General features: G+C 41.7%; 1 protein-coding gene across 1 annotated transcript in view; it reads right to left on the minus strand.

Moving 5' to 3' along the window:
- Window positions 1-25,358, minus strand: part of HPSE2 (heparanase 2 (inactive)) — a 2,291,060-nt gene that overhangs the window by 97,729 nt on the left and 2,167,973 nt on the right. The window contains exon 10 of the mRNA XM_044056830.1: window positions 4,219-4,364. Coding sequence (XP_043912765.1) covers window positions 4,219-4,364 — 146 coding nt within the window. The remainder of the gene's footprint in view (window positions 1-4,218; window positions 4,365-25,358) is intronic.

Genomic DNA, 25,358 nt, shown 5'->3' on the forward strand with positions numbered 1-25,358 from the left:
GAAAGTTCCTGGACTTTGTCAAATGCACTGGAACAAACAGTGCACCACCCCACAAGGGGCTCCAATATTCTAGACCTGGTCCCCACCAATATGAGGGACCAATGCAATGACTCAAGTGTAGGGCCCGCACTGGTAAAATCTGAGCGCAAATCAGTCATTTTTGAAGTAGCAATAGCACCAGAACTTCACAAAGAAGAAGTCAGGCTAAAAAAAAACTTCACCAAAGCTAACTATACTCTCCTAACTTCCTAAGGGAAGGTATAATCAACATCCAAGCTCCAGTTTCCACAGATGGCACTGATGGCTATACTAAGGTTCACACTCTCTATAAACATTTACACAAATGTACAGACACAGCAGTGTCAGATAAGATTAAAGCAAGACCTTCAAGAAAAAACAAACCATCCCGTTGGACTTCTATTACTAATAAATTATACAATAATTGAAAGAAGCTATTGCCTAAAAATACACAAGGGAGATCACAAATCCCAGAACTGGAAGAGCACCCTCCTCAGCCTAAACAAGCAAATAAGACAACTTGTAAAATCTTCAAAGAGCAACTGTGAAAAAAATGTAACAACTTTAGCCAAGGATAACCATAAGCTTCCTTCAGTTACACTCACAGCCTAAAAGGTAGGACTTAGATGTGTACTAAATTAATTCTGGATTGTATCACACATATTGACCCTGCTGATATTGCAAATCTTCTAGCAGACAGGTTTAGAGAAAATGTCACTCCCCCATCTCCCTCCAAATATGCCACAAACTACGTCTTCATCATCTCTTCCTCACTGTAGCTCCAAAGAGCAAGACATCAATGCTCTCTTCAAGGGTAAGAACACAGCCTCCATGGAAAGAGATGGCATACTGGGCTGCATTTTTAATGTTCTAAAACAAGAGCTATCTACTTCATTAGGTACTCTATTTAACCACAACCTGAATACTGGCTTTGTCCCCACTGAGTGAAAAACAGCAACTGTTATCCCCGTCCATAAGGTCAGCTCAGCAAAACACCCAGGCAACTGTAGACTCATAAGTTCAACCAGCCTCATTTGTAAGGTAATGGAATGAATCATCATGGACCTCATAAATAAGGATATAGGTGACCTCCAAATCCTTGATCCATCCCAGTTCAGTTTTGTCAAGGGCAGGTCATGCCTGCTAAATCTGGTGGACTTCTTCAAGAATGTGGCCAGAGCCATAGACAAGGGCAAAGCCATGCAAACAACCTATCTTGACTTGGCCAAGGCCTTCAACACTATCCCACATTCAGGCATCATTGACAAACTAACCTAGTTGAATATCAACCCCTGTGTTGTTAGGTGGATTGCAAACTGGCTTACAGATCAACAACACTCAGTCAAAGTGGAAGATTTTACCTCTACCAGCAGACCCGTCACCAGTGGGGTCCTACAAGTTCAGTGCTGGGCCCCCTTTCGTTTGGCATATACTTCTCAGACGTCCAGACCAAAACGGAGGGGTTGGGGCTAACCAAGTTTGTGGATGACTGCAAATTAGGTGCCATTATTGAATCCCCTAGAGATGTCAGCATACTTCAAAAGGGGCTTACACAGATCAATGATGAGTGCCAAAGCCATGGTCTTAAACTAAATGCTGAAAAATGGATCCTCATTCTCTTCAGTAAAAACAATGTCCCTGCTGATTATAAAATAAACGATAATATCCTAAGTACCAATTCAGTAGTGAGATATCAGGGGACACAAGTTCACTGTGACCTCAACTTTGACCACCATGTATCTACTGTGGTAAGGAAGGCATTCTACATCACTCACTTGATTAGCAAATTCATCCCCTGAAGAGCAAGAGGTTATAACTCCACTGTACGCATCCCTCATCAGGCCTATTACTGAATATAATGCTTCCTTTGGAATGTACCACACCAGATACCTGCAACAACTTGAGACACCTAAGAGATTTCAAACTAAGAAAATTCAGGGTTTCCAGCACGTCTTATATGGACAGACTGAAGTCCACATACTGCATGTCTTTGGAACTCAGGAGGACACTGGAGCACCCAGAAAACCTATGTTAACACAGGGAGGACATGCAGACTCCGCAAAGAAAAAAAAAATGACAAAGTACGTACTAAAGTAGAATACATAAGAAGAAAAAACAATTACAAATTAAGATTAAATGTATATATTGCAGTAAAATTCCTGAAATCACATTTTTGTTTTTAGATGTTATGCTAGGAATGGGAGAGAGGTTACAAGAGCCAAAGGGGAATCAGGGAATGGTAGAAATTGTAGGGTAATGGTGATAGTGAAGGGTTTGGTTCTGCCAGGTGTGGAGCATGACAAGAACCAGGAGTAAGAATGGATGGCCTTTTAGAAGGTGCTTAAAGGAAGGATAATTTGTTATGGATCTAATTATCTGTGGGATAGAATTCCATTGTGTGTGTGATTCTTTTTTGTTTTTTTGTCTTTGTGTTTTTATGTTGGGGGAGGGTTGGGACTTTATTTGTGTTTATTTTCGATATTTTGAAAGTCGGTATTTTATTTTTTTTTTCATTTATGTGGACATTCACTATTCTGGTCTTGAAATGCTGAACTTCAATATTTCAGTATTTCAAGATTCAGAAGTGAATCTTGAAATATTGAAATATTGAAGTTCAATATCTTGAGACCAGAATAGCGAAAGTGCAGCTGTTCAAAACTTACATTGCCTAATCTGCTGTAGGTGTGGTAAGGTCTCTTCTTTGTTGTATGCTGTCACTTTAAGGTTTATTGGTTTCTAGGTAGTAAAGATGTTGGCCAATGTCTGCTTATGTTTGGAGATTCAGGTAGGTTTATAGTTTGTAAGGGTATTGGCTAGAAATATGGTTTGTTTAGGTTTTTGGGGGAGTTTTAGGAGTAGCTTAGGGTAGGTAAGTGTGTGTGTGTGTGTGTGTGTGTGTGTGTGTGTGTGTGTGTGTGTGTGTGTGTGTGTGTGTGTGTATTTGTGTGTGTGTAAGTCTTGAAAGTGGTGATTTTTGTACATGTACAGTGTATGTTTTTAGTGGGATAAGTGTGACAGTGTGCAATGAGAGTGTAGGGTGCATAATAGTAGGTTTGTTGTTTTTACGTGTTAGTGTGACCTTGGAGTTGGTATACATAAGTAGCGGGGGTGTGGGGGGAGCAGTGCCTCACATAGTGGGTGCAGGGGGCTTGCACACCTGCTTAAACATATAGTAGTGTTTTGTGCTTTTGATTTTTGTTTTTGTGTTTTTATGTCAGGGGTAGGTTGTGTCTTTATTTGTGTTTTTTTATTTTTGATATTTTGAAAGTCTGTGTTTTGGTTTTTCATTTTTATAGACATTCTCTATTCTAGTCTCGAGATACTGAACTTCAATATTTCAGTATTTCAAGATTCAGAAGTGAATCCATATATAGGTATATATAATATATAATTTCCATTATTATATCACATTCTAATTATGATCTGTACTTAAGATAGAAGCACTACTTCTTTTCACCATGTTTTTGGGTTTCAAGTCTCCATTTTTTATACCTACAAATACTAAATCTGAAATTACACACTGTTTGTAGTAAAGAGAAACCTCAACTGTTTGGAGTGCTAACTGACCATTTGGCTAAACATGGGGAGAATTAAAACAGATTGATTATTCCAGTTTCAGTAAAATGCAGTGCAATATTCATTGTGTACTTCATTTTATTGACCATGTAATGATGTCAAATATTAAAAAGAACATAATGTCAAAATACCCATTTATTCTAAATAAAATAATGCTCACTGTGTTGGAAAAATTCTTATTCTAGTTCTGCATTTTACAAAATGAAAGAATTACAAAAAAGAAAAAACTCACACAACCAAAACATATACTTATTTGCACATATGCTGCAATGATACCCATTGCCTGAATGCATAAATTAATGCATCCTTTTTGTAAACGTTCAGCTAAACATATGAGTTTACAACAATGGATTTCCCCAATACTTTTTGTGTGATAAAAATCATAACTGTTTTGAATTTTCTGAAATGCTTCTTTCTGTCCAGTGCCAGTGACATTTGTGTTAAATGAGATTTGCTTCAGTTATGAAGGATGTTGAGAGTGACATATGATTATATTATAACACTATGGGCAGATGCTTTACCATCATTTTAGATTGCAAACTATCTGTTGTCATTGCATCCGTGTTACTGTGCTCTTGTAACAAGGAAATCTCTACAGATTCATATAAGATAGCTCTGACTTACCTGTTGTAGTTTGTGCAGTGGGCATAAATTCGTAGCTTGTCTCGAATAATACGTCCTGGCCTTGACTTTCGTTGGAGGCCTGCAACATGCACTGTGAGGACTTTTGGCCCAACAAGGCGTTTGTACAGTAGGGACAACCAATAATCCTGAGTCACAAAGGGGAAAAAAAATACTGGAGGTTAAAGTTCTGGAATAAAGCATTGTAAGTTCAGATATGTTAAGTAGGGTTGTGATGTCTGTGTTTCTTACTGGCTGAAGGAATTTAGCATGAGGAGAATTTATACCAGAGATTGTAAGCACTCACCGAGTTTACTGCAAATGAATTCATCACAAATGGACAGCATGGATATTACAGGCAGTTGTGAATTACTCTGAGTGCTTTAAAACTGTATCCATATATATATATATATATATATATATATATATATATATATATATATATATATATATATATATATATATATGGGTCACTCTCACACTATCAGAAGTGCGAGTTTTCAGAAGCTCAAAATTCATATTGCCAAGATGATATGATCAAGTTTCTGAGATCTTGAAGCTTTTGAATGGAGATCACAGTACAGTGCGGACTGAGGAATTTACCCCTTTCCCCACTATAGTCCAATCTCGGAGTTATAATATGCAGGAGGTGTGGGGGTGCAGGGTGGCTTACACCCAGTAAAAATGCAGAAAAAAAAGGTAAATTGTTGTTATCTTTTTGAAGTCTGAGTTTTCATTAACTCAGTCATATCATCTTGACAATATGAATTTAGAATTTCTGAAAACTCGAATTTCTAACATAAACCCATATAGGTGTATGTGTATGGATATATATATATATATATATATATATATATATATATATATATATATATATATATATATATATATATATATATATACACACATATATTATGCACATATATAGCTATAAATATATATAATACACACACACACACACACACACACACACACACACACACACACACACACACACACACACACACACATATATATATATATATATATATATGGGTATGTGTCACTTCGCCTAAAACCCATTTCACCTAAACTCAGTTCACTGAGACTAAATCACCTAAAGTTCATTTCACCTAAAACTCATTTCACCTAAAATTCATTTCACTGACAAGTAGTACAATAAGGCAAGTCAAAGGTATATGTCCTTTTCCCCACTGTAGTGAGATCCTGGAGTTAGTATATATATTAAGGGGGGTGTGGGGAGTGTAGACCCCTCTTATTTTGGTTTCATGTTGCCTGGTTTTGTTTTACATTATTTGGCAAAAGACAACTAGGTGGGGGGGGCTATTCCCCCCCCGCACCCCCCCCTTAATATATATTCTAACACCAGGATGGCACTACAGTAGGGAAAAGGACTTATACCTTTCAATTGCATTAGAGTACTACTGGTCAGTGAAATGAGTTTTAGGTGAAATGAACTTTAGGTGATTTGGTCTCAGTGAAATGAGTTTAGGTGAAATGGGATTTAGGTGAAGTGACACATACCCATATATACACATATATGTAAACACACTCACACACACACACACACACACACACACACACACACACACACACACACACACACACACACACACACACACACATGTAATATACGGGTCTATATCATAAGTCCGAATGTTGAATTGTCCGAACGCCGAATCTTCAAACTGGGAAGTTTGAAATCTCAAAATAGCAAAGCCATGGAACACCAAATTTTTTCCCAGGGAAAAAAATTTGTGGACCTTTCTGCGGCTTTGCTATTTCCTCCACTGTGGTGTGATCCCGGAGTTGGTATATTTAAGTAGGCGGGGTGGGGGCGAAGCCCCCCACATTCAAAAGAGTTTGAAGTGTTCATTTTTTTTTTGTTTTTTTTGCTGGAACAGCGTTTTTTTTTTCCCTGGGAAAAAAAAAATCACTGTTCTGAGCGCTCGAACTTCTTGCATTTCAAAGTTCCGGGTTCGATATTTACATAGTCGAACTTATGACAGTTCGACTATGTGATATAGACCCGTATATATATATATATATATATATATATATATATATATATATATATATATATATATATATATATATATATATATGTATATATACACACACACACAGACACACACACACATATATATATATATATATATATATGTATGCATGTGTATGTATATATATATATATATATATATATATATATATATATATATATATATATATATATACATATATGTATGGGTCTACTTGAGATGTTCAAAATTTCAAAATGCTGACATTCATATGGCCAAGACCATATGATCGACATTTTGAAATGTCAAACATGTATAGCGGAGATCCCAATACAGTGCAGAACCGGGAGATTTCCCTTTTCTGTACTGTAGTGCGATCTCAGAGTAGGAATATTTAAGTAGCAGGGGGTGTGGGGGGTACAGGGAGGCTTGCCCCCCTTGCTAAATGCTGTTAGTGAAGTTTTTTTTTGTGTTTTACATTATCTAGGAGATGTTCGACATTTCAAAATGTCGATCATATGGTCTCGGCCATATGGCTGTTCCCATTAGGGATCGTCACAGTGGATCTTCTCTTTCCATTTCTTCCTGTCCTCTGCATCATGCTCTTTCACACCAACCGCCTGCATGTCTTCTCTCACCACATCCATAAACCTTATCTTAGGCCTTCCTCTTTTCCTCTTACCTGGCAGCTCCATCCTTAGCATCCTTTTCCCAATATACCCAGCATCCTTCCTCAGCACATGTCCAAACCAACGCAATTTCACCTCTCTTGCTTTGTCTCCAGACTGTCCAACCTGAGCTGACCCTCTAATATACTGATTCCTAATCCTGTCCATCCTAGTCACACCCAGTGCAAATCTTAACATCTTTAACTCTGCCACATCCAGCTCTGACTCCTGCCTTTTCGTCAGTGCCACCGTTTCCAACCCATATAACATAGCTGGTCTTACTACTCTCTTGTAGACCTTCCCTTTCACTCTTACTGGTACCCGTCTGTCACAAATCACTCCTGACACTCTTCTCCACCCACTCCATCCTGCCTGCACTCTCTTCTTCACTTCTCTTCCACACTCACCATTACTGTGAACTGCTGATCCCAAGTACTTAAACTCATCCACCTTTACCAACTCTACTCTCTGCATCCTCACCATTCCTCTACCCTCCCTCACATTTACACGCATATATTCTGTTTTAGCCCTGCTGACCTTCATTCCTCTCCTCTCTAAAGCATATCTCCACCTCTCCATGGTCTCCTCAACCTGGTCCCTACTCTCACTACATATCACAATGTCATCTGCAAACATCATAGTCCACAGGGCCTCATGTCTGATCTCATCTGTCAACCTGTCCATCACCACTGCAAATAAGAAAGGGCTCAGAGCTGATCCTTGATGTAATCCCACCTCCACCTTAAACGTATCTGTCACTCCCACTGCAGTCCTCACCAATGTCACACTACCCTCGTACATATCCTGTACCACTTTTACATACTTCTCTGCCACTCCTGACTTCCTTATACAATACCACAACTCCTCTCTAGGCACCCTGTCATATGCTTTCTCTAAGTCCACAAAGACACAATGCAACTCCTCCTGACCTTTCTCTGTATTTCTCCAACAACACTCTCAGAGCAAATATTGCATCTGTAGTGCTTTTTCCTGGCATGAAACCATACTACTGATCACTAATCATCACCTCCCTTCCTAACCTAGCTTCCACTACTCTTTCCCATAACTTCAAGCTATGACTGATCAATTTTATCCCTCTGTAGTTACTGCAGCTCTGCACATCACCCTTATTCTTAAAGATAGGTACCAAAACACTTTTTCTCCACTCCCCAGGCATCCCCTGACTTTCCAAAATTTCATTAAACAATCTGGTTAAAAATTCCACTGCCATTTCACCTAAGCACCTCCATGCTTCCACTGGCATGTCATCTGGGCCAACAGCCTTTCCATTCTTTATCCTCTTCATAGCTGTCATTACCTCCTCCTTGCTAATCTGTTTTACTTCCTGATTCATTATCCCCACATCATCCAACCTTCTCTCTCTCTCATTCTCTTCATTCATCAGCCCTTCAAAGTACTCTTTCCATCTACTAAACATACTCTCCTCACTTGTGAGTACATTTCCCTCACTGTCCTTTATCACTTTTACCTGCTGCACATCTTTCCCAGCTCTATCCATCTGTCTAGCCAATTGGTGCAGGTCCTTTTCTCCCTCTTTAGTGTCCAATCTCTCATACAACTCTCCATATGCCTTATCCTTAGCCTTCGCCACCTCTCTCTTTGCCATGCGTCTCATCCCCTTATACTCATGTCTACTTTCTTCATCTCTTTGACAATCCCACTTCTTCTTCGCCAGCCTCTTCCTCTGTATACTCTCCTGTACTTCCTCATTCCACCACTAGGTCTCCTTGTCCTCCTTCCTCTGTCCAGATGTCACACCAAGCACCTTTCTAGCAGTCTCCCTTACTAGCTCTGCTGCAGTTACCCAGCTATTCGGTAACTCTTCACTGCCTCCCAGTGCCTGTCTTAACTCTTCCCTGAACTCCACCTCACAATCACCCTTTTTTAACTTCCACCATTTAATCCTTGGCACTGCTTTCACACTCCTCTTCTTCTTCTTAATCACCAACGTCACCCTACAGACCACCATTCTATGCTGCTTAACTACACTTTCCCCTGTCATCACTTTACAGTCACCACTCTCCTTCAAACTGGCCCTCCTACATAGGATATAATCCACCTGAGTGCATCTTCCTCCACTCTTGTATGTCACCCTATGCTCCTCCCTCTTCTTAAAATACGTATTCACCACAGCCATGTCCATCCTTTTCACAAAATCCACAATCATCTGACCTTCTGCATTCCTCTCCTTAACACCATACCCACCCATCACTTCCTCATCCCCTCTGTTCACTTCACCAACATGCCCATTGAGGTCCGCTCCAATCACTAGTCTCTCACCCATGGGTACGCTCACCACAACTTCATCCAACTCACTCTAAAATGTTTCTTTCTCATCCATCGCAAACCCAACTTGTGGAGCATATACACTAAAAACATTCATCATTACACCATCAATTTCAAGGTTCATAAACATCACTCTATCAGACACTCTCTTCATCTCCAAAACACTCTTGGCATACTGTTCCTTTAGGATAACCCCTACCCCATTTCTCCTGCCATCCACACCATGATAGAACAATTTGAACCCACCTCCTATACACCTGGCCTTACTTCCCTTCCATCTGGTCTCTTGCACACACAATACATCAACCTTCCTTCTCTCCATCATATCAGCTAGCTCTCTCCCTATACCAGTCATACTGCCAACATTTAAAGTTCCTATCCTCACTACTACACTCCTAACCTTCCTCCTCCCTTCCTGCCTTCGGGCATGCCTTCCCCCTCCTCTTCTCCTTCGAGACACACACACACGGGTCTATTTCAAATAAACAAATGCTCATTTGAACAAAACCCATATAATTGAGACCAAGTAACCGAAATCCCAAAGTAACGAAACCTTACAAGAACGAATCACAAAATCATGAAAACTTACCAAATAAAGCACACCATCCATAAAAAAAATAAAATAAAAAAAATGGCCAAACACTTCTAAACCACCACCCTACTACTAACTCTTCCCATAAGTCTACACTACCTTAAAGAAACCGTACAAAAATTACATACATCGTTTTTGCAGGGGGGGCAAGCACCCCTGCACCCCCCACATCCCTGTAACTTAAATATACCAACTCCAAGATCACACTACCTTGTGGAAAGGGTCAGTAACTGTTGTCATGATTTTGTGTTTCGTTCTTGTAAGGTTTCGTTCTTTTGGGATTTCAGTTACTTGGTCTCGATTATATGGGTTTTGTTCAAATTAGTGTTCACTCATTTGAAGTAGACCTATATTTACATACCCATATATATATATATATATATATATATATATATATATATATATATATATATATATATACATATATATATGAAGACATATGGCGGAAAGTTTGTAACTTCTCTTCACACAGGCCTGTCTTGAAACAAACCACTTCCTGTACCTAAGGATATGTAGTTGGGAGCCACTTGTCACATTAAGCAATACTTCAACACCCAGAAAAGGGCTAAAAAGAGGCTATGGCATGATATATACAATTCATGGAATTAATTACTTATCTTGTTCTGCTAAAGAAAAGCAAGATGCTATGCAAAGAATTCTGTTTGCATTCTTTTCATAGAATCATTGCAATTTTTAAAGGCTATTATTTTAGCTTACAAGAAATGCTTAGGGACATGCACACTTTCACATGTAAACTCTGTTCATGAACCAGTTGTGAATATGTGTGGTGACATCAACTTAAAAAACAAGCACTTCCTTTTCCAGTGCTTAAGCTGCTCTTTACAATAAGGCATACATATACAAGAATATGAATATATCCGTTTAGGTTGTACTTATGTTTATCTTACTCAGAATATCAGTTTCAGTTTTTTTTCTGAAATATTTAATTTTCAATGCCATCTAAATGTTAAGCCATTTTTCCAGGAAGTGAATGATCATCTGAAAATGTAGTAACAATGAAGAACAAAAAACAATAAAAGTCAGTAGGAGTTGCAAATAATTTTGTCCTAAATCTTGGGAAAATACAGTAGATATGTCAGGGTCTGACACTTTCTCTCAGTTTTACACAAAACAAAATTACCAGTTCTGTTGTACTCACTGCTGATTTCACTATGAAGCAGGATGAGATCTAGGTACATAGAATGAATTCAGTTCTGCACTTTGATTAATTCCATTTCATGAATGCATTTCCTGCAAAATAAATTCCAAGGTAGTATCTTGGACTGAGCTATCACCACTCATGTACATATGGACAGGTAGGTGTCTTGGACTGAGCTATTACCACTCATGTACATATGGACAGGTAGGTGTCTTGGACTGAGCTATCACCACTCATGTACATATGGACAGGTAGGTGTCTTGGACTGAGCTAACACCACTCATGTACATATGGACAGGTAGGTGTCTTGGACTGAGCTATCACCACTCATGTAAATATGGACAGGTAGGTGTCTTGGACTGAGCTATCACCACTCATGTAAATATGGACAGGTAGGTGTCTTGGACTGAGCTATCACCACTCATGTACATATGGACAGGTAGGTGTCTTGGACTGAGCCATCACCACTCATGTACATATGGATAGGTACAATAATGACTGATGCTTTCAGTGACCCTTCTCAACCTTTTACAGTTTGCAGAAATTCTCTGGAAAAGGTCCACCACTTTCTCCCAAACACCTTCTTGGTGACAATGTGCATAGTTAAGTTTTGGTGTGCTTGAACCTGCTGTTGTCAACAAACTCAGGGCCAGTTATTCTCTCACCTTAGCTAATGTAGATGATGCTTGGATGCACTTAAATTACAAATTCCTGCTAACCCTTGAGTCAGGCATTCCATAAAAGGAGGACAGAGGGAAAGGACTGCACCTTACGTTTGCTACTCAGATAGGCTATAATAAGTGCAGTAAAGCTATGCAGAATCCACCACAACAAGCAAATGCTGAGAAAGAAAGAATGAAAAGTGATATCCAGGATATGCAGTCCAAGAAACCTTCACAGTTAATGTAGACTTCTTGTAATTTCCATTAAGGATAGTATTTGTTTTAGAATAGTATGGAACATGATGTCTTTGCCTAACTACTTAACTTTGTTAATAACTATCATAATTATGATGAACAGAAAGTCTGTACTGAAAGATTTGAACTTGTTCTGTTCATCCACTGTCCAAAACAAGGCTTTATATTGACTCGTTTCTATCAAGTAATACTCCAGGTCTCTCCCATGTCACTATCCATTCTACTTCATTCACTTGTCTGCAATAGCAGAGCTTTTTTGCACTTTAGCCCATCTATTTGGAACTTGTTCCCGACCCCCATTTGACAACTCCTAGCCCATGTCACCTTAACTAAGCAGCATAAAGTGCACTTAAAGCAGGCAGCAGAATATAGAGGCATGTGACCTGTAGGCTAAACTTAGTCTTTTTTTTTACATGTGCAGGACAACACTCCCTGTAGCATACCCACCGTACATAACAGAAGGATTTTTATCTATACTGCTATGCAAAAAATGTGTATACAGCTAATACCTCTGCTTTACTGTATCTCATTTTTTTGTTTAATTTTACATTATTCTGTCATATAACATTATTGTTATCATATTAAGCTTACTTTTGATAACCACAGCAAAAACATAAAAGATAATATCAAGGAATTGAATGCTTTTTGTAGGATTAAGACATACTTATCAAAAACTAAACCAACATTAGCCAGAGCATTGTTGAAACCTTTCTATAGAACTGATGCTATATGAAATATAAAATATATTTTATCTAAGCTTTCTACTACCTACTTCAAAATATGTATAGATTAACCCTCATCTTATATGTTCTACTCTAAAGTTCTCAATATAAAAATTGATGATATTTGACAATAAAATCAAGTGTATAGATCTCACATTCACACAAATTACTTCACAAAGCAAACTGCTCCACACTCAACTCTCTGCTTACTGGTGCACCACAGACTGGACATTTATATCTTCCAACAACTGTCTCTTGCATAAAAGCTCAACTTTGACTAAAAGTCGAGACAGAGCACCAAGAGCCTACCACAACACTGACAGGATTATAATATGCTGACTTCAGATTTAAGGGCAACCACAAGCTGACATATTTTCAAAAAGGAACTCTAACAATAGTTAACTATCCCAGAAAATTGTCTTAGGTTCATAGGTAGGTACTAGGCTATCTGCCTGAAGGCATTTATAAGCCTAGCCGAAATGTGTTGGCTTTCGCCACCCCCTTAGATTAGTTCCCTGTGCCTCTGTCCAGCAAAGCCATTGAAGTGATCCCCTGGGGTAAACTTTCTGTTTCCCATCCACTCATCAAGGTTTCTCTTGAAGAGGGTTAGCGAGGTGCTCTGCCTAATGTAGACTGGAATCTTGTTCCAGATCATGGGAAGTCTCTGGGACAGGAATCTATCCCTCCAGCACATCCTATTTATTGTTGTGGTGAGATTTAGATCCCTGGAGTGTGTGGCTCGAGGGGATATGGTTTTCTTTAGGTGGAGCATGTCCATCAATTCTGGGTTGGACATGGCCTTGTATGTCAGGCAGAGATCACCTCTGAGTAGGCGGTATGCAACCGAGTACAGCTGGAGTTTCTTCAGTCGAGCTGCATAGGGCATCTGCTTGAGGCCAGTGATCCTCTTGGTGAGGTACTTCTGTGGTCTTTCCAGTTGTTGCAGGTGTCTTGTAAGGTACATCCCAAATGGGGGATTGTACTCTATGATGGGTCTGATGAGTGATGCCTGTACCTCTGAGAAATATATGCCGAACAGGAGGGGTCCTTGGACTGAGCTCTGGAGAATGCCACTTGTAACCGGTTTAGAGTTAAACCTAGCTCCCGCAACTCTTACTATGTGGGTTCTGTCTGTGAGCCAGTTGGCAACCCATCTCATGACGTAGGGGTTTATGTTCAGGCTGGTGAGCTTGTCTATAATACCTGAGTGGGGAATGGTGCTGAACACCTTTGCAAGGTCTAGGTAGGCTGTGTGGACAACCTTTCCCTTGTCTATAGCCTTGGTAACTGTCTCAAAGAAGTCCACCAGGTATAGGAGGCATGATCTGCCCTTAACAAAGCTGAAATGGGTAGGGTCCAGTGTTTGGAGGTTCCCAATGTCTCTGTTAATGAGATCCATGATGATGCACTCCATAGCTTTGCAGACCAAGCTAGTCAGCCTTATAAGGCGATAGTTCCCGGGGTCCGTTATGGCTCCGCCTTTGTGGAGAGGAATAACCGTTGCTGTGTGCCACTCTGTGGGCACATAGCCTGTAGAGAGGCTGAGTTTAAACAGTGTGTTTAGGTGAGGGGTTAGTTCATCTTTGAGCTCATGTAGGACGCAGCCTGGGACACCATCCGGTCCCACTGATGCTATGTTTTTGGCTTTGAAGAGGGCTGTTTTAACCTGAGTGTCTGTGATTTCAGGGGCACTACATTCTTCTGGTATAGTTATGGGCCCTTTTGGGGGTGAGAGGGGGGTGAAGTTTGCACCAAACCTGTCTGCCAGGATGTTGGCTATATTGGTTGGTTCAGCGTATTTTGTGCCATTCTGCACTAACTCTGAGCAGATCTGAGAATTGCCATTTAGATTCTTGACATAGCTAAAGAATGTCTTGTGGTTATCTTTGGAGTCCATGGCAAATTTTCTTTCAAAGCTAGCCTTGGATGATTTTATGAGGGAATATCATCACCTTATCATGAAGGGATTTTCATCTAGATCAAGGGAGGTCATAGTCTCCCTATACTCATCACTCATCAGACCAATGATTGAGTACAATGCCCCATTCGGAATGTATCTGACCCGACACTTGCAGCAGCTGGAGAGGCCACAAAAGTTCCTCACCAAAAGGATAAAGGGTCTCAAACATCTGTCCTATGCTGCCCGACTGAAAGAACTCCAGCTCTATTCAGTCGCACGCTTGCTCAGAGGTGACCTTTGCCTAACATACAAGGCCATGTCAAACCCAGATTTGATGAATATGCTTCACCTCAAAAAATCTAGATCCGTCAGAGCCACAAGGGCGTGGACTTAAACCTCGACACGGCTATTAATAGGATGTGCTGGAGGGATAGATTCATCACCCAAAGACTCCCTATGCTGTGGAATAAAATCCCGGTATATGTGAGGCAGAGCACCTCGCTGGCCTTGTTCAAGAGAAATCTTGACCAATGGATGGGAGATCGCAGATATACCCCAGGGATTACCTCAGTGTCACTGCTCAACAGAGGCACAGCAAAATAATGGGTATAGTTCCCCATACTAAAGGGGTGGCGTAAGCCACAAAACTATGGGCTAGGCTTGTAAATGCCCTCGGGCAGATAGCCTAGTATGAACCTAATATAGTTTCTTGCTGATACTGATCAGGGATAACTCACTTCTTGGGATTTTACTCTTTTCTGTACTAGTTTCTTCCTTCTGTTGTATAGCTTATTTATGGCAGGGGTCCACCAGACTGATTTCCTTTCCTTGGAGGAGTGAGTCTTGGTTTTCTTTGGGATAGCACAATCCATACATTCTTGTAGGTGCCCGTAGAGTGCATTAGTAAAGGATTTTGCAGCTTGGACAGCATTATCCTTTAGCATGAGGGCTTTGAAACTTCCCACCTTAGTCTTAAGTAACATGAAGTTTGCTCTTGAAAAGTTTTTCATGGTGGTTTCTTTCACCAGGGGTAGTGGCAGAATGTGGGTATCCAGAGTGATTAGTTTATGGTCAGATCTAACCAGAGAGGGGTTGACCTCTGGTGTGGAACACCGGTCACCCATGTTGGTGATGACCAGGTCCAATATGTTGTCACCTCTGGTGGGGGTGTTGACCAGTTGATCCAGGGCATTTGAGTTTATAAATTCTAGGAAATGTTGGATAAAGGAGTTTGTACTTGAGTAGTTCTCCCAGTTAATGTTTGGGTAATTGAAATCACCCAATATCAGGTTGTTTGTTAGGACCTTTATGTTTCCCAGTGTTTCCAGGAATGCAGAGTGGGAGTCCTGGGACATGGTGGGTGATCTGTAGCAAGCTATAATTTGAATAGCAGTTTTGCCCGTTGTTAGTTGCACGTGGATGATCTCTGAAGCATCGTGCTGTGCCACTAACCTGCAGGTGTGGGTATCCTTGATGAATATGGATACTCCCCCGCCTTTTGTATTTCGGTCCGTGTTTTGTGGCCGAAATGTATGGTATGAGCTGTAGCCTGGTAGTGCTGGGGTACTCTCTGGAGCCTTAAACCAGGTTTCTGTTACTGCACATATATTGATTTTCTCCATACTGAGGAGTGCCTCGAGTGCGTACATTTTGAGGTTTAGACTTCTGGCACTGAGTAGCATTACCCTCAGTTTTTTGTTACTTGTGCTATTTACGGTGGTAGGTTTGTCTTTTGAGCCTTGCCTAAAAAAGGCACTATGGGGGTGGCAAGAGCCTTGGCCAATATTCAAAAGCCTAAGGGTAACAGGTACAAGCCATCTCTAGCGAAGCAGTGTGGCTTGTCGAGCATGTCATCCCAGGATGACAGACACTGGATCCCCTTTGAAGGACACCAGAAGCTTAGCCAGTTGTTAAAATTGATAATTTTTTCTCTATACTGTGGTATCATTCTTGGTGAGGGCAGGATGCTACTCAGGGTCAGGGTCATACCAGCCTGGGCTACATGATCAGAGAGCTCCTCCATGTCTGTTTTCTTGTAGTCCAGGGAGGTATGGCTCAGGTCATTTACACCAACATGGACAATGACAGAGTCATATTTGTACTTGTTCTGAAGTGACCTGAGTGCTTGTGTTACGTAGCGGATCCTGGCACCCGACAGGCAGCTAACAGTAACCTTCTCCTTGTTCAGCCTAGTGAATGGGACGTCATGTGCCTGACTATAGAGTCACCTATTACTAGTGTGTTGGGTATGTTATTTTGCCTTAAGGGGGTGTGATTGCGTGACACACTTGTTTTGCGAAGTATGTGTTTCATGGTTTATGTTGGGGGGTGAAGGTTGCTTGGATGTCTGCTTTGGAGGTCTCTGTTGCTTTTGCAGATTTTTATTTAGAGCCTCTGAGTATGTTTTCGTGTATTTATGTGTGTTTTTTGCTGGTGCTGGTTTCATAGGTCTATGTGAGACTGGTGGTGTGATGCAAGTAATTCCCTTCTCTTCTTGACTGCCTGGTCCAGTCTTGTGTTGAGAGAGCTTAGCCTCCAGTTTGGCTGTATAATTGCATCTCTCGCATGTATTAGTGTTTGGTGGAAGGAGAAGAGGGCTGCCTGTGTAGATGAGGCAATTGTAACATTGCCTTAAAATGCCCAGATTCATCAGTTGGACTGGAGAGAACACCAGAAACTGCCCTTTGGACATGCCTGGATAGGTACAGTGAACTGTTTTACTGACTGGCTGGAAAGGTCGAATAGAGAGCCTTGTCCTTCTCTACAGTGTAGGTGGTCTAGTGCTAAGGTTTATTAGTGCTTGCTATGAGTTTTTTGCAAGTGCCGGGATGAGAAGTGAATGATTTGAGTGCTTAAGTTGAACGTTTGTCTAGTTCTAAGGGAAAAATTGAATAGTAGACTTTGTGGAACCGGGAATAGTTTTACCCGAGCTAACCAGCGCTGCCCGGCATGCAAAACCGCGCAAATTTTCCTATGCATATTACATCTATTAGGCATAGACATTTTTACATTGAATAAATATGACTGGATGACAATTAGAACCTCTGTCCTATCCTGTCTCATCTAGTGTTCTCCTTAATATTTATATTTCTCCTTATACCATATCCACTGTAAACCACACAATGAACCTCATAACCTGTATATGTTAATATTTTTTCTTCTTGGTTACCTAACTCTTTGCATCTCAGTCATAACCTTTTTCGCTATAAAACCACTGTTTGCCTGTCATAACCTACATTCATAAGTATTTGTTTTAGTTACCTACCTCTTCAATTGTGTCTCAACTCAATTTTTAGTTATTAACAATTATTGTTATTGTAATTGCCTCTTTATATCTACATTACAAAGATTCAGAATTGTATAACCATTACACTCCTATGTATAACTTTGTTTGTCTGCACCTGGTTTTACTTATTTATTGCCTTGAATTACTGTACACTGAGATTCAGTTTGCCAGGTTTCAGAAAATGGTCATTGACCAGCAGTGCTAATCCAGTCAACATAAATAAACAAAATGTTTGTTATACTTTGCTTTAATTCTGCAACTAGGTTATGATGACAAAAAGGCCTTTTGTGGTCCAGTCCACCTACTTATTAAATAAGCGTCACTGACTAATAAATATATAAATAAATTCAATCTGTGCACCAAACTGAGCTGTACCTGACTGCTTTACAATTAGAGCACACATGTGCATATATACATGTGTGCGAATGCACACAGACCCCAGGATTCAGCAAGGTTTGCACGGCATGCAGGGATAGTGCAAGAGCTGCTGCAGGCAATATGGCTACCGTGTGAGACAGGAATAAGCTCCCAGGACATGCATGAGCGCTCCTGCACTATTCCTGCATGGACACAGCCCCTGTATGCTAATTACCTAATTTACTGGTGAAAACCGTGCAAATTAGGTGAATTAGCAATCCAGGAAGCAGACAGGCATCCGTGCAGGAATAGTGTAGACTGCAGAAATGTTTCTGCAAACTATAAAAATGGAGGCATGACAGCTCATACAAATGCATGTATTAGAAGGGTTAGGCATGCCAAAGGCCAAATATATGGCCATAGGCATGAAAAATAATTTCAAAATTATAAAAGTGTACTTTTTTTTGTTGGCCGATTTCAGCCGTTTAAGCGCAGGGCAGCAATGCGCAAATGGGATCAGCCCGAAAATAATTAAAAAAGCTGGAAATAAGCTTTTAAACCAAAATCATAATTTTGCCATAATAGTCAATGGCATGCATAACACAACAAGAGCATGGAATAGTGGTTGCTAATGGGGAAGGCTGAGTGTCGGTTTTGTAACCATGCATTAACAATCAATCCTATGCAAATGAGGGCAATGATACTGAATCACAGATTTCTCCTCAGTGCTAGCTTGCACCCAACCGTGTAGGTGCAGTAAGACTACAGTGTAAGCCTAAGAGCTAGATGACTTTATAAGGGGGTGTGTCATGCTTGCTGTAAGCTTATTGGAGCTCTGTGGCCTGTGTTTGCCCTTAACTAGGCACAACTAAGGAAGGGTGTGTGTCTGAAGCTGCCTAGCAGTCTTTACATTGCCTAAACCAGTGTGTGTGTGCCGTGCACTGGGTTTTAAACCAAAAACAAAAACAGGAAATAGCAGCTTCGTTCACATCTGAGCACTGGAGTTTCACGACGGGCCTCGGAGCTTAAACAGGAAGGCAACGGGAAGGTAATCAAGGAGAACTAGCATAGCTGGCAGGTGAAATGTATCAGAACCAGCCAATTACACAGCCAGCAGCACAGCCCAGCCCAGCACACTACTATAAACTATGCAAACACCTTACCCTCTGGTTTTTCCCACAAACTCTACACCACCGGTTTACACAAATAGGGAAATTTTACCTAACAAAAGCAATACAATGATAGGGGCTGCTTTCGCTCTCATAAATCAACATGTGGAAGAGGCTGAGGGTTGGTGAGGATGGCAATGCTGGTGGCCAACCCACAGTGAGGACAAGAAGAGTGTACAGACCCAGGATAACTTACCAGGGGCTACATGAGCTGGAGATAGTGGAGCGCTATAGGGTGGACAGGGACTTCCTACAGCAAATTGTTGAGCTGTGCTGGTCACGCCTCACACACAGAACCAACAGAGGGAAACCCATCCCAGTGGATACCAAGGTATATGTAGGCTTAAGAATACTAGCCACACGTACCTTTCAAATGCCAACTGGGGATATCATAGGGATCTCACAGGCATCAGCATCCAGGGTACTCCACCAGTTCCTGGATACCATGTCAGCACATGCTGGTGAGCACATATATTTCCACAACACCTGTGAGGTGTCGACCAGCAATATGCATCTCTTCCACCAAATAGCAGAATACCCTGAGGTAGTGGGTGCTATAGACTGCACGCACATACACATCAATGCACCACCTGGTGAGCGGGGTAGGGTCTACATAAACCACAAGGGCTTCCCCTCCATCAACTGCCAGGTTGTGTCTGATGCCTAGGGCATTATAATGAATGTGTGTGCTGGCAGCCCTGGAAACTATCACAACTTCCACATCTGGAATATGATGCAGCTGTACCAGAGATTTGCTAATTAGGACATCCCATATGGACACCTAGTGAGGGATAATGGTTACACACTGCAGCCGAGGCTGATGTCACCCATCAGAAAGGCACACACACCTGAACAGGCACACACACACACACACACCAGAATCATAACAGAGCATGTGTTTGGGATGCTCAAGTCATGGTTTCAGTGCCTGGACATATCTGGTGGAGCCTTCCAGTGCTCTCCAGCTACGTGTACCCAGATTGTCATTGTATGTGCCATGTTACACAATATGATCCTGCGGAAGCAACTGCAGCAGGAACAGCATGGGGCAGGGCCACACAGCCCCCCACTATTGCCAAGGCCAGCACAAGTAAAGAGCGACTCAGAGGAACAACCTGAACCTGCCCCTGTAGGCAGAAGGAGGCATGCCCAGTATGCCCAGGCTTTGGCAAAGAGGCAATGCATAGCACATACGCTGACATGGTAGGAACCCAGGGAATGACACCTCTCTCTGACTCGCACATACAGTAAAAGGGATGCCAAACATGACACTACCTGTGATTAACCATGTATAGGGAGTGTACTATGTGCATCCGACATAGTCTTCCTCCAGCACCATCCTCAATAATGGCACAGCCACAAGGTAAGTCACTCTCACCATCAATTGCTGAATGGAGTAGTATGTTCTGCTACTTGTATCTATGGTACAGATGTGAGCATGCAAGGGCATCAGGTGGCTGAATCGGATGGCAGCAGATAGTAGATACCTATACGGGCAGCATGAAATGCATAACAAATACTGGTGTCAACATAGTAGGCAGTACTAGACAAGGTGACAAATCCCACTGCAGGACATGTGGTGGGCCAAATGTGTGTCCATAGGACACACACATGCATGTCAGTGAGGCTCACATACCCAACAACAGTCTCAGCCAGCAGGCCAGTTGTAGATGACCACAAAGAAAGGCTGTGCTAAGGCCTTTGATTGATAGCAATGGAGAACAGCCCCAATTCAGTCCTACACAGACAGACTACAACAGGTCAGGCAGTGGGATGTTAGTTCTGAAGGGTAAGAAATAAAATCTAAGATCTGTACTACACTGATATGTCTCTAGTCTGTGTGATAGGTCAGAATACAGAATTAAATGGAAGCCAACAGAGTACCTGAAATACCAGTATGGTCATAGCAAGTGTTTACAGTTGTCAGGTGTGCCCCCCCCCCACAATCCTATGTAGAAATGTAGTAACATGTACATGTGGGTATAGTAACAGTGGAGCACATAGTACCTGAGCTGGCCAAATTAGCAGGATAGATTGTTGCACGTGTTTGTGTGGATGCTGGCAGGGTGCTGTGTATTAGGTTGTTGTGTGTTGTATATTGTGTGAAAGTGGTCAGCATGTAGGCATGGAAGGTTGTGTCCCATTGGCCAATGACCAATACTGTAGATGACAGGACCAAGTTCTAACAACTGCAGTGCCAAACACAATCCATCCCAGCAGGACCCAATCCAGCAGTAATCTATACTAATTGTTCGGATGCAATATCTGTCACCATCTGAAGGATGGACATGGCATGAATGTGGGCCCAGACATACACACAGTACACAGGTGGAAGTACGCTAGACAGAGAGTGTATAAAATGTTACTGTCAAATGGACACACCTTTGGAATTGTACATACAGGTTAGCAGCACATACGTTGTCTGTGTAGTATGGAATACTGATGTAGTCTGGCCAAACACTGGCAGACCACAAAAGACACAGTTATGAAGTACTTAGAAACTGCTGATGTCTCCGCACAAGCCAACATAAGGGGAATGCCCCACATATATCTGTGAGTCAGCTGCAAGTAGCTTCCATAGCACACATGCACTCAGGTCACCCCACCATCAGCCACAGGTACCTCACAGGTCATATCCCTGCTGTTGGGAATGAGTACAATATGATCCCCACATCTGTATGGGAATAACCATAGAATGCAGCATGCTGAAGAGGTGTCCCATGCAGGTGTGTCCCTAGCTGTAAGCAGCACCCTGCCAGCATCCACACCAATGGATTAATAAGGACAGAAACTATTTCCATTAACACCTTGCACACCCACCCTGTCACCCCAGGGGAATATAGTGGCTTGCAGCCTGGGACTGTAGGAGTGACAGAATGCACTGGCCTGCAACAGATGGCCTGCATCACTACCAAATACCCTACAGTCCTCTATCAAAGGCCTATGTCTCACCCATACTGACAATGTATGTTATATTATGGAGTCCCAAATAATGACATAACACAGTCCACAGAACACAAATGCAAGGCCATGTTGACAAATCCCATTATCATGTCCACCATTTCCTACTGCATGAACTGTGGACCAACCCCTAAATACTGCTGGGATGAAGTGAGAACTATAGGGATACTTATCAGATATTGCTTGCATAATGTTAGGAACAGGATATAATAACAGAGGGGGGGAGTAGAAGCATGGACACCATGGAGTGTGTGAAGTCTGAAAGTGTGATGTGTACCCATACTATCCCTGCCTTCAAACGCAGGAATGGGTGGCTACAAACCTGCTCGTAAACCACAGTGTGAAGGGGTAATGACCAGATATATGAGCCCTGTCTCTGGGTAACCTGTGTGAATTTGTACAGCTGAGAGGTATGGCCACAGCAGGATATGGCCATTCTGTCACGTCAATAGATGTACAAGCATGGGATCCTCTGCCACTGCAGTACCAAGGTGCTGGACCATTTGCACAAACCCATCAGCAAGTTTCTGCAGCTCCCCCTCCAGAATGGCATGATGGTGCAAGAATATGTAGGCTGCAAACCACAATACTGAACACAGCTTCATTCATCTTGTATTCCCCAGGAAATTACTGCAAGCAATACATATATCTGTCAGTAGTTGATGACATAATACATCACAGTGTAAAAACAGTACATATGTCTGAATATCTCTGCTAACACCAAAACCATGTAGCAGAAGCAGCATAGACACAATTAGTTACAGTATTCCACTATCCTTTGCCCATTGTGACCCCATATTGTTAACCTATCTACAGATATCCTGCAGAAACAGGTTGCTAGATGTAGGTGTAGAACACAAATGCCTGCACTGGAGTACAACCTACCTGGAATGGAGTCATGCATTCAGTACAGAAGATCATACTAGGAATGCTCCCACACTTAAAGAAATGAAGCCCATGTCTGACAACAAAATACAGAAGGGTCATACTGGGCATGCTCCCACACTTAGAGAAATGAAGCCATGTCGGGCAGCAACAGTGGACTATACATATCTATCAGTCGCAGATGTCTATGCACACACTCCAGATTGCACACCAGCCATGCTTTGCGCACACATCAGTTAGGAATACACACATATATCCAAGCACAACACACTATAATAGGTCAAGCATACACAAACAGAGATGTGGGGAAGAGAGAGACAGACAGTGACAAAGAGCTTCCCATCATGAGGCTTGTACCATCCACCACACATCTAATTGGCCAATATCACATGATGTGCCAATGTCTATCACTGTAGACATTTGCTTCTGGTAGCCCTCAGCACTACAGTGTCTGTGGTGTTTGTGATAACTGTGTAACATGACAGTACAAGCCATTATTCATCTAGCAGTTGTATACACAGTCCTGTCAAATGTAAAGTTGTGTGTGACCGAGTGTTGTGTGTGTGTTTCCAGAGGAATGGTTTATGGCTCATTCACACACACTGCACTCCCCATTGCCCTAGTTTAGCTAGCCTGCTGATGTCAGTCACCTTGAAATACCCCTTTGGACAAGGATCATCCCTGTTAGCACTGTGGCGCATGCAATAACTGCGTAATGCTAAAGTGTGATGTACTAGTTAGGTAGGAGTTTCAATCCCAGACATGGCAGCTGTGAAACTCTGTGTGTGTGTGTGTGTTTGTGTGTGTATTTATGTGTGTAGGGATCAATTCTTTTGAGGCCATTCACAGTCACTACACCTTCCATTGCCCTATTTTACCTTGAAAAACAACTTTGGAGAAGGGCTAGCCCTATAAGCTCCATGGCACATGCTATAACTGCATAATGCTATAGTGTGATGTACTACTTAGGTAGGAGTTCTAATCCCAGACATGGCAACTGGGAAACTCTGTCTGTGTGTGTGTGTGTGTGTGTGTGTGTGTGTGTGTGTGTGTGTGTGTGTAGAGAGAGTAATGCTTTTGAGGCCATTCACAGTCAATACACCTTCCTTTGCCCTACTTTAGCAAGGCTGCTGATGTCATCTACCTTGAAATATACCTTTGGAGAAGGGCTAGCCCTATAAAATCTGTGGTGCATGCCATAAATATGGAACAATGTAGTAACAATAATTATACAGCTATGGGTTTGAATCCCATCTTTGGCAAGTGTTTGTGTGTGTACCACAAAGTTTTTACCCTATTTACAGCCTGTACACAACTCAGACCCTGACATTAGCAGTCCTCCTGCAGATATCACCCACCTTACAAGTATCTGTTGCAAAGCCTATACCATGTCAGGTCAGTGCTGCTTGTTGTGAATGTGTAACATAAAGGTCTGTAAAGGTTGTTAGATAGAGGTTTGAACCTTACCCCTGGCAAATGTAAATGTGTGATTAGGGTGAAATTATTTTTGGGATCTCTCAACCACTACATCACTCAATGCCAGTATTTACAAGGACTGGTGATGTTCCTCACCTTAAAAGAACCTTGGGACAACATCCATCCAATAAGCTATGTGGCACATGTGATAAATGTGGTACACTGTAGTAGCAATACATAGCTAGATAGGGGTTTGAATCTCAGTACTGGCAAGTGTGTGTTTGTGTATGTTTGCCATCAGTATCCTGTGTGGAGGTTGCTGTGATTGTGTAATGACAGGATTCATTGTGGGGTGGGTTTTGCTAAATTCTTATATTGAGGACCTACTATATGTCACAATGTCCACCTTACAAGGATGTCAAACAGCAGATAGTCTGGTGTAGACAATCCATAGCCCTACATGTGACATTATGGATCAGTGAACAATATAGGCAACCTTTGTATTACCCAGAGAACACGCTCCACCCATGTCTCATACACAACACACACTTGGCTAGGCAACAACCACTATATTGGTAGTTCCCTGCATATTGCCCACAGATAGTAACCATGATGTGATTGCAGTAGACTACATGCCTGTTCACAACACTGCCACTGACATCAGAATGTACTGTAATGTGTAAATTCTCCTGATTATGTGTTATCCAGCAAGTAAAAGGGCATGGCACATTGTTCCATCCCTACAATAGGCAAATAATTGCTTACAGTGGTCCTTTGCTATTGTTC

Source organism: Protopterus annectens, chromosome 14.part0 (genome assembly GCF_019279795.1).
Source record: "Protopterus annectens isolate FY-2018-M chromosome 14.part0, PAN1.0, whole genome shotgun sequence".
Classification (NCBI taxonomy): domain Eukaryota; kingdom Metazoa; phylum Chordata; order Ceratodontiformes; family Protopteridae; genus Protopterus; species Protopterus annectens.